This window comes from Lissotriton vulgaris, chromosome 3_2, assembly GCF_964263255.1.
Source record: "Lissotriton vulgaris chromosome 3_2, aLisVul1.2, whole genome shotgun sequence".
NCBI lineage: Eukaryota > Metazoa > Chordata > Amphibia > Caudata > Salamandridae > Lissotriton > Lissotriton vulgaris.
In genome coordinates this window covers 104,790,323-104,806,635 of record NC_141690.1, presented here as the reverse complement: position 1 = coordinate 104,806,635, position 16,313 = coordinate 104,790,323, and the positions used below count along the sequence as shown (strand labels likewise).

The following is a 16,313-nucleotide window of genomic DNA, read 5'->3' as shown; positions in this document are numbered from 1 at the left end:
ATATGGATAAATATAATGTGTCTTTTGCTTCATTTTACCCTAGTATTTGAACCTAAGATTGGTACAGTTTGGGTTTTACAGGGTATCTAAACTGAAACCGGGGTCCCAGTATCCTCTTGATTCACTCCCATCACCCCCAGATTCATAAAACCCACATTTGACGACACTGTTAGATATGCACGCCATTTGTTCTCGTTGTACAATTACTCCTTGTATATAATCTGTGCGTATATGGTTCAGAAGTACCTTGATAAGCAGAGCACATATTGAATACACCACGGACCACCTTCTGAATCTTGTTGTGAGACAGAGCCCTGTAATGTGATTAAACGAACAGCCACAAGCACGGAATTGGGGCACACAAGCAATCCCAACGCATAGACAATGATGTGGGGACATGGATAGAGCAATGGTGGCAGAGAAAGCTGTTTTTGTCCACAGAAAACGCCCCAAAAAATGGACTAGGAAATGGGGCAAATGGAATGCTTACAGAGGGAATATTTGCACTCCTCCCCTCGAGGAGCCAGACTCAGACCTCATTGCATAATAGATAGCTTCCCACTTGGCGAACCCCGCGAGTACAATGTATTCCTAGTGCATGAGGTTCTGAGGGCTCACAGGCGAAATGTACTGATGGAAATATCATTGATGTATTGGCACAGATGTACCTATTGTGTGTATTTACTTTGTGTTGTTTTCCTGAATCACAAAGGCATTAACATAATACATCTGCATGAGTAATAATGGCAGACAGCCCCTGGAGGCCCTCCCTCCAATAGCTGCCTTTATATACTTGTTTATTTCAAGGCTCTCTGTTTGATTTCCTCTTGTTTTTTTCTGTCTTTGCAGCTGGCTGCCGGCAGGTGCAGGATCTGGAGATCCCCTGTGTGGAAGTGGATCCCTGCGAGGACGCCCAGGCGGCGGCCGAGGGCGCTGTCCTTGGACTGTTCGAGTACAACGAGCTGAAGAAGAAAAAGAAAACCGCTGTAGCTCCACATATTCACGGAAGGTACACCAGACCAATCATTGACTTCTGAAACATTGTGGCAGGATATGAAGCAAAACAACGGATTGTGAACTATAATGAAACTGGCTAGAAAGAATGATTTTCTAGTCAACAAAAAGCACCTACACTAGATCAAGATCATCTGTGACACATAAACAATTACCTACATTTGACATTTGATTTGAGCAGTTTACAGTGTTCCTTTTTTTAAAAGAGTGCGTCTACGCGTTTCGGTGGATGTCTGTGTTCAAGAGACCACCTTCCTCAGGACAAGATATAATCACTCCCACATGGATATATGAATCTGTGACAATATCAGGATGCACATCTAGTTTCCACTGCAGTTCACATTACTTGCAGGTCCAAGTGTGAGGATTATATAATCTGTCCTTGGTCTCTAGTAAAGAGACGTCAATCCCTTGCTCTTCAAATCGTGTTGCACTTTTATAATCTGGCCTATTTGTTGATTGAGATGCCCAGTGCTTTATTTAAAAAACAGATATCTTTTTAGGTTTCTTAAAAACAGTTCTCTTCATAAATTCGAGAGATGTAAATCAATGGAGGCTTCTATAGTTTTTGGAGGTTTTTTGCCCCGATTCTTGGCTGGGTCGTGTGGAATAAGATACAACACGCCCGGCCTGATTTGGTTACATCTCTCGAATTTATTATGAGAACTTTTTTAAAGAAATCTAACAAGATATCTGTTTTTTTAAATAAAGCACTGGGCATCTCAATCAACAAATACGCCAGAATATAAAAGGGCAACACAACACGATTTGAAGTGCAAGGGATTGACGTCTCTTTACTAGATCATCAGTACTGGGACTTTCACTAAAATTTAAAGATTGACTCCTATATCTGAAGGGGATGTCCCATGGAGAGATTATATAATCCTCACACTTGTGCCTGCAATTAATGTGTACTGCAGTGGAAACTAGATCTGCAACCTGATATTGTCACAGATTCATATATCCATGTGGAAGTGATTATATCTGGTCTTGACGAAGGTGGTCTCTTGAACACAGACATCCACCAAAATGCATCGACATGCTCTTTTAAAAGAAAAGAACAAACAAAGGGTCCTGGCTCCAAACAGTAAGGCTGAGCCACTACTATAGCAAAACAACAAAGAATTGCCAATACTGATAATACATCAAACATTTCTTCACTGGTGCATAGAAAAAATCTGTAACACCCTCAAGCCATATTTTGCTTATTTTAAATTTATTTTAGCATTTTTATATCCATACAATTCAAAGTTATTACTTTTTGAATATCTCGCAAATCTTCATCAAAAAGAGACAATAAAAGACATTTTAATACACCCAACCATACCGTTGTTAAATACAAAAATGACCTAACTCACTAAACCATTCCTACTTTCTACTCTCATACCCCATTCAACAAGCATTTATAACCCACACTGAACACCAGACATGCACACAATCTCAACCTGGCAGCAAAACCTATTACATCAATTTGAAATACCAGGCATAACAGCCAAACATCAATCAACTATTTAGCACAATAGTCCTTTCCAGTGCACTACAAAAGTGATTACATAACCTTTTTAGAATTTACATCCAATTTACAGTGCACAAAAGCAACCACAAAACTCAACCAAAGATTGTTTGTCGCAAAACATGCAAGGTCGACGCGTTTAGAGCCCGCTTCTTGGTGGGCTCTCCTCAGGACCAAAATAACTGAAACACAAGAAAAAATAGCGAAGTCTTAGTACCTAAATGCACAAGTGCTTATTCAACAATGATCAGCAACACATCATGACCAGTGTGTGCTTGCTTACCTCTAGTATGATGAAAATCAATCTGCTATTCAATACAGAAGTCTGAGAATAGGGTAGCTAAAGAAGATGTAAAGAAACAATACCTTTGTCCCAAATGAAAATTAGAAAAATAGTCCTTGTTCACATTTTAAATGAAAAACTCTAAGATGGCCACTTACGGGAAAACGAGATTAGTCCGTATCCTGTTTCACTGCAGCAGATTTGAGAGGCCATTTTCATCAAAGAGGCTGGAGGAATAATTAAACAACGACGTGTTGACTGTCTTCTGCAAACGATTAGAAAACAATTATTTCTAGCAATTGCTCCCTATGATCAATTGTGTTGATTGAATTGTGTATGTTTTCATCGTTTTTAATGATGTATAATCTTTTTCTCATGAATAGTTGATGAATTTTAATAAAACATTTTTATATTGTGGATACATTGGGCCTTTGCTGGTGTTATGCTCTGGTGATAGTGTGGATGTGAAGAGTGGTTTGGCTCTGTCGTGTGAAATATACCCAAAAGGGATCTGTTTTTGACTACGGGCTAGAGAAAGAGCCAGAAATCTACCTGGGCCAGGGGCTAATTTCAGCCTGATTCAGCCTCTTCAGTCGGAAGTTGCTTGGTTCCAGTGGAACTTGAGCTAACGATTCAAGTCCGGGCATACCCTTGACCACTTAGGTTGTCACATCAAACATAAAAAATGTGAATGGAGGATTCTCCTGAATTTTGTTCCCTGACAATTTACACTTTCATTATTAGTAGGGACTGACATCTCTGGGTAAAAAAGCAGCAATGTGGTAAACAGAGACTTAATATGTTTCTATTGTTTCAGCTAGGACAGCAGCATGGCTTAGCTTTGATAGTTCTCATTTTGTTCAGTCTTAGCCCAGCTCTTCTCTGAAATATTAGCCTTGCAAAAACCTGCTTTTATATGTTTCCACAAGGTAACTTTAATTCCAATCTCCTTTCTCTGGTCCCTTCCTACCTCTCAGCCCTTACTAAATCTGCTTTCATCTCTAGCAAGAGACTATTGTTCCAAACAATATTAGCTAACCAGATGTCAATTTTAGACAACATAAAATTCAGCCTTTCTGGGTGCCACCTTCAACCACCTAAGTGTATAGGTTGATTTTCCTGGACACTGCCCTGGAAGAGTGGATCCTTTGCAAGCATTTTTCACCCAAGAGCTACTGACGTAGGGCCCTGTAGGAACTTTTTAAGGAAACATCAACCACCCCACTACTTCCAGGCTTTTTGAAATGTTTTGGGCTACCCTTCTTGATCATGGGGCAATTGGCCTGATGCTAATGACCTGACCATTGCAGAGATATCACCCATTAACCTGGTTTTATTGCCATTCAAAGTAGAGTATGGTATTGGCCAAACCAATGGAGATGGAGTGCGACTTTCGCTTATGGGCTTCAACATGGACACAGTCTTCACGCTGCAGATCGTGGCAAGTTTCAATAGGGTTGGTTGACTTGCGCATGACAGCAGAAGCTGTTGAGACAGAAAATCAGTTGTTTGCAGCAATGAAGGGTCCCATCATCATTCAGGTGCAAATCAAGCAAAGCTGGATACATTGGAGGGGTAGCAAGAAGGACAGTAAATCAGCCCATTATGGTTTCCTTAGGACTCCGTTTAACTTTTTTGATTGGGGCAACCTGAGCGTGCCAAAGGTAGACCGCTGAGCACTTTGAGCCTGTTTCACTGCAAATCGTAGATGCTTTGTTTTTCAGACTACCCTTCAGCCCCTCTACTTTCTATAAGAACTTGGGGAAGTATGCTCAATGTAAGTGTTATTTAATCACTAATGCCTTACAGTTTGTGAACTACAAAATACATGAGGCAGATTCCAAACCTAGGGTTAAAGACTCAGAGCAGTCCCTTAGCACCATTAATAGCTTCCACACCAGTACAACAGTAGGGTTTATTTTATCCTGAAAATTTACAACCAAGTGCCATATATAAGAATAAGACCCCCTCCGTGAATTTGGATGAAATCAACCTGTACATGTCAACGGAGCCTCAAGGTGGTAGATGAGGGCAGCAGGAGTAGTTTTGACACCCTTTCCAGCAGTACAGGCTTTGGAACATGACGCAGGTTTGACACCACTGTTGGACTATTAAGGGGAAGTCAAGTGTAAACCAGTGAGTGCCTGCGGCACAAATCATCCTTTCTCTACAGAAATTAGCAACACCATCGTATAATCGGACAATATTCCCTGTTTACCTCTCAATACTCTGTGTGGATCTCTTTTACAATCTTGCTTCAACCAAGACTCTTTTAGTTTGCAGGGCATATTCTTGCAACTTAGCAAGATCCCTTCAGGTGGGTCTCACAGGCTCAATGGCCAGGAGCGCACATAAAGAGTATTCTCAAATTTGGGGGTGGAGTAGCCTTTTTGGCAGTTTAGCAAAAGCTTTATCTTTATGTATCTAATTCTGGATGATTTGATCAGGGGCACATGCAACAATAGCAAATTTAGAGGCAACTGGAGAGCCTCAACCTTTACATAAAAACTATTTTTGATTGACGCATACACAGAGGTGAAGGACCCTTGCTCAATCCAGAAAAGCCCAAAATGATGAGCCACTTCAAAAGCATACTTTGTGTCAGTGAAAATAGTAGGGTGTCGGTGCAGCCAAAATACATACACAGCTGACAGCTATCAATTCAGCTGTTTGATAGAGTGAATATGAAGAAAACCTCAAATTTCAGTAACTTCATATATGGTACTAACAGCAAAACCACCAATCAGGGCTTCTGAGTAACTATATGGGTGAGTGAATGGTTGTGTGAATGCTGTACGAGTGAGTAGGTGTGTGAGTGGCTCTATGGAGGAGTGAGTGGGTGTTTGAGTACTGGTATGGATCAGTGAATGGGTATGTGAGTGATTGTGTGGGTGTATGAGTGGGCATACAAGAGTTATGGGGGTGTGAGTGGGTGTGTAAGTGGTTATGTGGATTATGTCATCAGTGATGTTATTTGAGATGACATCAGTGATGTCACTGACCATGTCATGAGTGATGTAATATGTGAGGTCATAAGCAGTGCATTGCGGGGCGTAAGTTATATAGTTAGCTTAAGTAACTATAACTGCTGCATTTCACTGGTTTTGTGTGAGTGAAATCTGAGCCTAACTATAATGTCCCTGTAACCTTTGTTTTTTTCAGTGAATTTCTAATGTTTTTTAAATTCTGTTTCCTAACTATAACAACCCTGTAACCTTTGTTTTTTCACTGAATTTCTAAGGTTTTTCAAATTCTGTTTCCTTACTATACCGTTCCTGTAACCTTTTGGTTTTTTAAAAAGATAATATATATATGTAAAGTATGAGCATATCACCCCCTTAAGGATTTTAAGGCGCTGGGGGCCATCGGGAAGATTAAGTGAGCAATTGCCCAGAATCACATGATGCAATCAGACTGATTGAATTGTCTCATCCTCATGCATCGACACGTCCAATACCATAACGTTACCTCCCTTGTCTGAAGGTTTGATAACTATTGCGGTAACCAACTTCAATGCAATAAGGACTTCTCTCTGAGCTGTAGTAAGAATATTAGGTTCTCCTATTACCCTAGGCAATCAATTACTCGATCATAGTGTCATGGAACACATCGATATTGTCATTGGGCATGGAAGGAATCGTGAGCGACTTGTTTGAAGCCACTTGGGGTATTGATGCCTATCCCTAAAGGATTAAAGACTTGGTTCAATTCAGCCTCTGAATGATCATACTCACCCTCTCTAAACAATGTTCCTAAGGCCAACATCCCCTCTACATCACTTATCCTGATGTCACATTCAGATGTACGGATTCTCTGTTTATCAATGTTCGTTTTGACAATTTATGCAATTTACACAATTTTAATTTCCTGATAAACAAGTATGTATCAATTCTCATTTGAGCATAATTGGAATTTAAAGTAGGGCATAAAGACAATCTGAAATTCTAATAAAGATCTTTCAACATCAGTCAATGTACATTTGGATACATTCATGACCGTGAGTTTTTGACTTAGGTCTTTTTGTTCTAATGGGTGGTTCTCCCTGATTGTGGCATTTTGCCATCCTCCTCTTCTTGTCCTTCTCCTCTGTACGCACCTCTTTTCCTTTCCCTGAATTTTGGGGGGAGGGGTCTATCTTTTCTGGCTTGTCAGCCTGGCCCAGAAGATGGTACTCATTGTGAAAACCCCGAGTATTTCCCATGTTTGAAGTACTGGCCAGTTCCTCATTCTCTATGTTAACACCCTAGCTAGATTCCATTGAGATACGGTCCTATTTTTCCGGGGGTGTCCTCCTGTCGAATTTTCCTCCTACATACATCATACTTCCTTGCGAAAGTCAGGATTCAACCCTCAAAATAGTCCCTTTTGTCTTGTTAAAATTTCTGCAGTTTTTTTTTCAAGTTCACCTCTTCCTCTTATTTTACGAATTTTTGTTTGGAAATCCTTGAACGTGGTTTGGTCACTTACATTTTTTTAGATCTTTTTGAGATCCTTAATCTCATGTTGGATACATCCCAAATCCAGCTCAGCATATTTCACCAAGATCTGCATCATTCCCTTACATGGCTTTGCTGTAAAAGTGGCCCATTCTTCAAGGAGCCCAGAATAGGGGGACTTTTAAGTTGGTACAATGGATATACGCAGACCACATTAACCTCAATGTACCTCATGAGTGTAGTCCGCTCCCACCGTTTAGTTATTTCCTTTTTCATAATTGTTTTCAGAGCAAACATTTTCTGTTTTAAGGTCTCAGTATCTCTATTGGATATCGCTCCTCCACCCACACTGCTGGAGCTGCCCAACTACTCTGTGTCACTTAAAATCTGTTTGGATGCTTCCAGTCTGACCGAGTGGCTGTCTGTTGAATTCGCTGTTATTATTGCGGATAACGTTGCACAAACACTCCCCACAGACCTGTGGATCCATCCGGGTGGAGGCACTGACGCCAATGCATGTATATATGTATATCACCACCAATCCTGCTTCCTCTTCAAGAAACAGGCCTGACACTGCTGGGATCACGTTTTCAACAGGGCTTTATTTTCCGCCATACAGCACATTAATTCAGTGTTGATACCTTCAGTCTCTCGCCTGGGACGCGTTTCGGCATTGCCTTCTTCCTGCCAGTGCTGCGCTCGACTGCAAATGTTTTTAAATTTCATGTTGAGTAAAGATGCAGGAAAATTATGTATTTAAATAGTTTATTTCAACATCAAGATACCAACGGAGCTTCCTCTCTTCAGTCCTTCTCCTTGAACAGCTGCTGCAGAAGCCGCAGTGTATACAAAGGGAACAACTGAAGAAAAGGAACACAACATCAAAAGATAACATTCTACAGCATGTGCATGTACAGCTTGTGAAGCAACTCGTGAATGAACACGAGAACAAACTTAAAGGTATACAACACAACACATCTTCCTCCTAATAATAAAACAATAAAAAAATAAAAAAAACATTAATCAGAAAAGTAATCACAAACAAAATCTTTCAACCAAATAGGTTTGGATTTAGCTCTAACAGAACGATCAACATTGATAATAACATCATTAGGCGTAGCCATTGAAGAAGTAATATCAACATTTTCCATTGCCCCAGATGATCCAGCAACAACAACATTTTCCAATTCTTTAGATGCTACAGCACTGTTTATCTCCTCAGATGTTCTTACAGATGTAGAAGCACATTCCATTTCTTTAGATGTAACAGCACTGTTAACCCCTTCAGATATAACAATAGAACTTTCCATCTCTTTAGATGTTATTGCACTATTCACTTCTTCAGAAGTAACAGCAGAAGCAACAGCACCATGCATTCCTGTTGAAGAACTAGTTAAACCACTTCCTACACTTGAATTTTGATTTTTGATAAGGTCATCTTCAATGATGAAATGTTGTGAGATTCCCTTAGACAAACCAGAATTTCCTGTATTTTTCTACAAACTAATGTCACTTTTGAGAACTGCAATCCGTTTTAAGTTCCACACTTTCCCATCACTCAAACGTACTGCATTTCTGTAAATATTTACTACCTTTAATGGTTCAGAAAATTGACTTTCACCTTTTTTAACCTTCCAAGGTTTTTTAACCTTAACCCAAGATCCTACACTTACATCACAAAACGTAACATTGTGTTTCAAATCATACACATCCTTAACCTTCAAATGTTTGTCTTTTATTCTGTCCCTTAACTCTTCAAGAGGAATCATTGGTTTCATATTGGAAACCATCCATTCAGGATTGCACTTAGTGCGCACTGACCTTCCCCTCATAAGGTGACGTACCTAAAACTTCATGTGGTGAAGTTCTATACATCCAAATAGTCTTCACCAACTGTAATTCCCAATCAGAATCGTTAGCCACAGCACCTTGTATAGCATTTTTGAGTACTCTGTGAAACCTTTCAACCATACTGTTGCCACTCGGATTGTATAAGGAAGTAGTGCAATGCCTTACACCAATTTTTTTGAAATACTCCTTGGCAATATTAGAAACAAACTGTACACCGTTATCACTAATCAGCAACACAGGTAACCCTTCTCCAACAAAAACACCATCCAAAAAATGTATCACATCCTCAGAAGTAATTTTTTCAACCACTTTCAAAATTGGCCACCTTGAAAATAAATCAATAACAGTTAAAACATACTTATTGGATGCTCCAATAGGCCCCATAATATCAATGGCAATTGTGTGCCAAGGTGCTTTAGGAATAATCGGTTCAGCCATAGCCGGTTTCAGGGTTATCAAAGTTTTATCAGAGTTAGCACACCACACACAATCTCTAATTATCCTCTCAATGAATAAATCCATTCCAGTCCACCAGAACCACTGCTTAACTTTCTGCTTAGTCTTCACAATACCACAGTGACCTTCATGACACATTTCCACAATCCTTTTTTTAAAGGGAGAAGGAGGAATAACCCTTCCGTTTCGTAAAATGTTACCATTCAAAATAGAAAACTCATCACGAATCTCCCACAATTGCTTTAATTCATCCGATAAATTGTGTTTAACAGGCCATCCCTTTGAAATGAAGGAAGATAATTCCATTAAAACAGAATCTTTCTTATAAGATAAATCCCAATCTTCTCTATCTATACATGGAAGACCATGAGCATGAACCAAAGCAACTTGAATATTTTCCCACTCGTGGTCAGAACTATCCACAAGGTTTATTGGCATGCGTGAAAGAAAATCAGCCACTACATTCTCTTTACCTGGCACATAAACCACATTGTAATTATAATCCTGTAATCTTAAAGACATCCTGGCTATTCTGGGTGAAGCATTAAATAAACCCTCCGTAGTTAAATGCCTCGCTAAAGTTTTGTGATCGGTCCTGAGAAGGCAAGGTTTCCCCCAAACGTAGGCTCTAAAATGTTCTAAAGACCAAATGCAAGCTAAGGATTCCTTCTCTATCACCGAGAAATTACCCTCAGTAGGAGATAAAGAACGCGAAGCATAAGCAATTATGTACTCCTTCCCCTCAGAATCTAGCTGTGAAAACACACAACCAAGACCTTTGTTGCTCGCATCAACAGTAATCACATTGTCCAATTCGGGATCAAAAGCACTCAAAGCTGGAGCTTTTGCAATTTCACATTTAATATTGTTGAATTCTTCATTACACTCTTTAGACCAAAGAAATTTAGATTTATTCTTTAATAATTGTCTGATATTGAAAATTTTACTCTAAGTTTTTAACAAACTTCGAGTAAAATTCAACTAGACCTACAAAAGGTACAGCTCGTGAAGCAACTCGTGAAGGAACACGAGAACAACCTTAAAGGTATACAACACAACATTTCGCTGGGTTTTTTCTATTGTACTACACGGAGGCTTCTCATTGGAGCTGTTCTACTGGCATAGAAAGAGGACATAGAAAGTTCAATAAGTAAGTATTTAGCTCTTTCATTCCTCCGCGATACCGCAATGTGCCAATCCTGCATGTAGAAAGTCGCCAACAGTTCACATTAGTGGGCTCCGTATAAATGCCTATGCCCAAGCTTCTGATAAAGCTGCGACTTCGTCGTCCATGAAATGCCGCTTTCTCTCCCCTGCAGGATTCTTGGCGGTTTAGCCCTGCTGCTCGCAGACCCCTTCAGCGGTAATCCACTGCTCTCTCCCCAAGTGCCTAAACACAATTCAAAGCGATACAAAAGGGGATGATCGCCCCCCCCGTTTGTAAACACAATTCAGGCCCGGGGGGGTGGGGGGGCGTTATGCTTTCAGCATCCCACCAATATATATATATATATATATATATATATATATATATATTATATAAGATAGATAGATAGATAGATATAGATATATCTATACATATATATATATATCTATATCTTCAAAGTACATAGATGCGGAGTTAGGAATAGTAAATCAACACTTCCTTATATGCGCTTATCTTTTGATATTCTGTCCTTGAAAGATTTGTAGCATGATATTCTGGGAATCAATATTTAGTGGTACATCCAACCTCCTCAAAAATAAAATTGAAAAAAGCTCAAAACAGCCTTGCGTTCTTTAAAACAGTGCATACTGTACCTTTTTCCCTGTAAAAGGTTAGGAAAGAATGCAAATACAGTGCACAGATCTAATGTTTAGTCATAACTGAGGGACATGCCCCCTAAAAATATACTTCTGGCTGCAAGCCCATCTGCCATGAGGACCCTTACCACCTTGCACAAACTGCACACCATTGCCTCATACATTAACTCCTTGTAGGCCAAAATAAGACCAAAACTAGGAGACTAAAAACTACCTTGACCACCTTTTCCAAAAACAACTTTGAGCCATCATCAATTTCTGCCAGTGTTTTCATCTTCGCATTGCAACAGTCACTACAACACTTCACATGAGCCAAAATCTCACCCAGAAATTTCGCCTGCCAACACATCACACTTTGCTAATTATGCAAACTAATCTCCCAAGAGAATCCCAAAACAAATCCAGAAATATTCTCCTTTGTGGGGTCTTCAACTCAACAGTACTATCTGTAAATCTGCATCAATCTCATCATATGCATCCACTGATTCACTCAATAACTCTATTCTATTTCTCCTTAACAATTGGAGAATGTTTTTTGTGAGGAGCTTCTCTGCTATTCTTCTGTTTGCCACTGTATTATGGTCTTACGGTCAGTCCACAAGCCTTGAGGCACCACAATCAAAAATAAAGCATCCAAATCTGTCCATATTGCCTTTGAAATAGTTACATTCCCATCTACCTATTTATAGCCCTTCTTGAGCTCCTCTCTGAGCTTGAGGAAATTCTTAGTAAATATATAGAGATCACTTCTCAACCACGGTAAATGTAAATTTTTACCTCTATGTACTTCTCTCAAGGCAACTCCTTCTCAATGGGTACGCAAGCCCGAACAACAACTTAGCCTTAACCACGCATGTGTGTGGTTAAGACAAGTCTGTCTAGTGTTCGGGCAGGGCAGAGTTCAGAGGAGCGTTTGACAGGAATAGGTAAAAGGGGTTCGGGTATGAAGGGTGTGGTATCGTGTGGTGTTGTGCGCGTGTGTGTCTCGTGTTGTGGTGCGTGTATGTGTATGTATGCGCGTGTGTTCTGGTGCTCGTGGGGAATGCGTGGAATGTATGCAAGGGCGAATGCTGGGGAGTCAGTTACTGAAGGGAGGACGGAGGAGGTACTATCGTGTTGCTGTATCGCTATAACCTTGATGTTAATAAAGAACAATTGAAGAACCTACATGCCTACAGGATCCTTCTTACAATACATGGCGACGAGCGGGATTTAGCAGCAGCAACATCGATTTTCTTGAAAAAAATTTTTTTTTAATCTTAAACTTTGTTGGACCAGCCAAGATTCGATTGCTACTATTAACTTACTAACGGATAATTACTAAGACGTCCAACAATAACAGTGAGTAGCCATTGGCAGAAACTTGTAAATTGTGAAAGTGGAAGTTACCTTCTTCAAAATACTGCAGCAACGTATGGTGCATCTTTTGAACCGGACTCGTGAAGAACATTTGCGCGTGCGGATGATCTCCTTGTCTTCCTGTACCGGATTGTCTCCGTCACGTGATAGTGTCATCACGCACTACGCACAACGTGTGGCCATCTTGGATGTATTGTTTTTATTCATTATTCCATCGCGTCAACACAGCGTCTGGGCAACGCGATCAAACAACGTCATAGCAACGCGTTCAACTGCAACGCGATCAAAACAACATCGGAGCAACGCGTTCAACATCGCATTTAAGCAACGTGCCAGTATTAATTAAATATATACACGGCGCTCATAGCAGAATTAACGCTGGCTACCCAGTTTGTTCTACGTTAAGGGTAACATCCTTTTGTGCTATTTTGATGAAAATTTTTTTTTTGTTTTGCTACAAGTACCAAGTCTTATTCATTTATCACACTATTTGAACTTTGGTGAACTCTTTGCTCAAGAAGAATGGTATATTAACTTGAACTTTGGTGAACTGTTTGCGCAAGCATCTGCAAAGCATATTTTTTTTTCTTTTTCTTTCTTTCTTTTTCATTTTTGAAGTGTTAAATTGTTGCTTTATATTCTGATTGTAATGTCTTCAATTCATCCACCTCCATTTTTTCTGGCGGAATCTGGTGAACCTCCTATTGCATGGGATCTTTGGATTGATATGTTTGAGGCTTATGTTGAAGTGTTAAATGAAGAGGAACCCTCTCAAGATAGGAAGGTTTCACTACTTAAACATAGATTAGGTGCTGTAGGGTTGAGGGAATTCAAAAATTTACCGAAAATTGAGAATGCTGGTGATATGGGTGCTTATCAATGTGCCGTCAAACAGATGCAGGAAAGATTCGGAAGGAAAATTAATGTGGTGATGGAAAGGTTTAAGTTTTATTCAAGGGCTCAAAAGAGTGATGAGTCAATTGATCAATTTGTGTCTGCTCTAAGGGGTTTAGCAGTCACCTGTGAATTTGAAACCATCACATACGATCAGGTTTTGCGGGACCAGATCCTTATGAAAACTAAATCTAAAAAGATCCAGGAGAAATTATGGTCATCTGGCAGCACTTCATTGAAGAATGCAATTGAAGTTGCTAGAGGTGTAGAAATTTCTGACCAATGCATTCGTGAAGTTAGGAGTGAAAAAAGTGATAATGATTCTACATCTATTAATGCTGTGAATAAGGTTGATAATTATAAACCTAAAACTGATAGTAAGACTGATAGTAAGATGACTAGTTATTCATCTTATTTGAATAAAAAGGGGAATGAAAAATCTTATGTAAAAACTAGTGAATCAAAAAAGTTTGCGTGTTTCAGATGTGGGTCTGCGACACATCTAGCAAATTATAAGTGGTGTCCGGCTCTTGACAAAATATGCACCAATTGTAAAAAAAAGGGACATTTTACTAGAGTTTGCCGTGATTTCAAAGCTAAAGTTAACTATTTACAAAATGATGAGCAAGACGATATCAATTGTGTTCATGCTAACAATCAAGATGATGCCTTCTACGTTGTAGGCGATGTATGTAGCATACAGGACGAGTCCCTTAAAGGAACTAGTAAGGTGAAAAGATTACCGTCATGTTTCGTCACCATTGATGGTTTGGAAGTAAAGGTCATGGTAGACTCTTGTGCATGGTACACCATTATGGGTATGGATTTGTTTAAGTCTCTTTGGCCTACTAGACCATTATTAGGTCCTGATGTACGACCTGGTAGTTACACTGGGCATAAAATACCGTTAGAAGGGTTCATAAGTGCTAAGATAACCTTTGGTTGTAATTCATGCCAAGGTAAAATTTATGTGGCCGACAAAGGTGCAACTATTTTGGGATGGCCACATATTTTTGATTTGGGCATGAAAATCGACCCCAGACGGGAATGTCCTGTTTATTCTATTCAGGATGAATGCATTGAGGATAATACTTATTCAAATTTACCAGAAAAATTTCCTGATGTGTTTTCTAATGGGATTGGCAAAATGGTTGGATTTCAACATAAAATAATATTAAGAGAGGGCGCATGTCCTATTCGACAAAAACTTAGGAACGTTCCCATCAGCTATAGGGAGAAGTTAGGTGAGATACTTAAGAAACTATGTAGTGATGGCATTGTTGAACCTGTTGAAAGTTCAGATTGGGTTTCGCCAGTCGTAATTTCGCTTAAATCCAATGGCGATTTACGACTGTGCGTGGACCTAAGATGTTTAAATGAAGCTATCTGGGTGGACACATTTCCGCTTCCTAATTTGCAGGAGCTTACATCGTCTGTTGGTGGCTCATCTTGGTTTTCCAAGATTGATTTAACCAGTGCGTACCATCAAATTGTATTAGATGACGATTCCAGACATTGTACTGCCTTCATTACTACAGAGGGAATGTTCAGGTACAAACGAATGCCATTTGGGCTCGCCAGTGCATCTGCTGTATTCCAAAGGGAAATGTGCAGAGTTTTACAAGGTATTGAAAATGCTAAGGTCTTTCAAGACGACATTTTAATATATGGGAAAGACAAAGAATGTCATGATAAAAGTTTATTCGAGGTCTTAGAGGCACTGAGAAGGAGTGGGTTGACCATAAAAAACGAAAAATGTGTATTTGGGAAATCCGAAGTTGAATACTTAGGACATGTAATATCTAAGGAGGGGATCCGACCAAAAATTAGTCATGTTGATGCTATTTTAGCTGTTCCGGAGCCTACTAGCAGGGAGCAATTGATGTCATTCCTTGGACTCACAGAGTTCTATTCGCGTTTTATTGAAAATTATGCCTCAAAGGTCGAACCTTTGAGATTGTTATTAAAAAGAAATGCAGTTTTTACATGGGGTGAGCAACAAAAGACATGTTTTGAAGGAGTGAAGAAGGAGATAGTTACTACTCCTTGTTTAAAACCCTTTTTGCCAACAGCTGAATGTGTGTTATCTGTGGATGCATCTGGTTACGGAATTGGGGCTGTATTTTCCCAGCGGGTTAAGTCTGAAAAATGGGTAGTAGCATATGCTTCACGCACCTTGACTCAAGCGGAGCGGAACTATTCCGTGATTGAGAAAGAATTATTGGCTGCTTCATGGGCAGCTGAGAGATTTCGAATGTATGTTTGGGGGAGGAAATTTAGAATTTGCACGGATCACAAACCATTGGTAAATATTTTAAGACCCGAGGGAGGAAAAAACTTAACTCCAAGGTTAGCTCGCTTAGCTTCGAAGCTGCAGATGTTTAATTTTAGCATAGAGTACATTCCGGGTAAAGATAATGTTGTTGCGGATGGATTATCCAGGTTACCCAATGTGGACTCTAAGGAAGTTGCAACCAATACTGATTGTGAAGTGGCATTTACCACCAATGATGTGTTTCTTGTCGGGACTCGGGATGCCATTAGTGGTATCTCTGAAACATCGTGGATGAATGAGATGGAGAAAGACGTAGTTCTGAAAGAGGTTAAACGTTTTATAGTTGAGGGTTGGCCAAGAGAGTCCAGTTTACGTGGTGAATGTGCCGCGTTTTCTAAGATTAAGGATGAATTGTGTATTGTTAATGAT

The 16,313-nt window shown here is 39.7% G+C and overlaps 1 protein-coding gene across 1 annotated transcript in view; it reads left to right on the top strand.

Moving 5' to 3' along the window:
- LAP3 (leucine aminopeptidase 3) overlaps positions 1–16,313 on the top strand; it is a 332,922-nt gene that overhangs the window by 99,822 nt on the left and 216,787 nt on the right. The window contains exon 5 of the mRNA XM_086964054.1: positions 850–1,009. Coding sequence (XP_086820180.1) covers positions 850–1,009 — 160 coding nt within the window. The remainder of the gene's footprint in view (positions 1–849; positions 1,010–16,313) is intronic.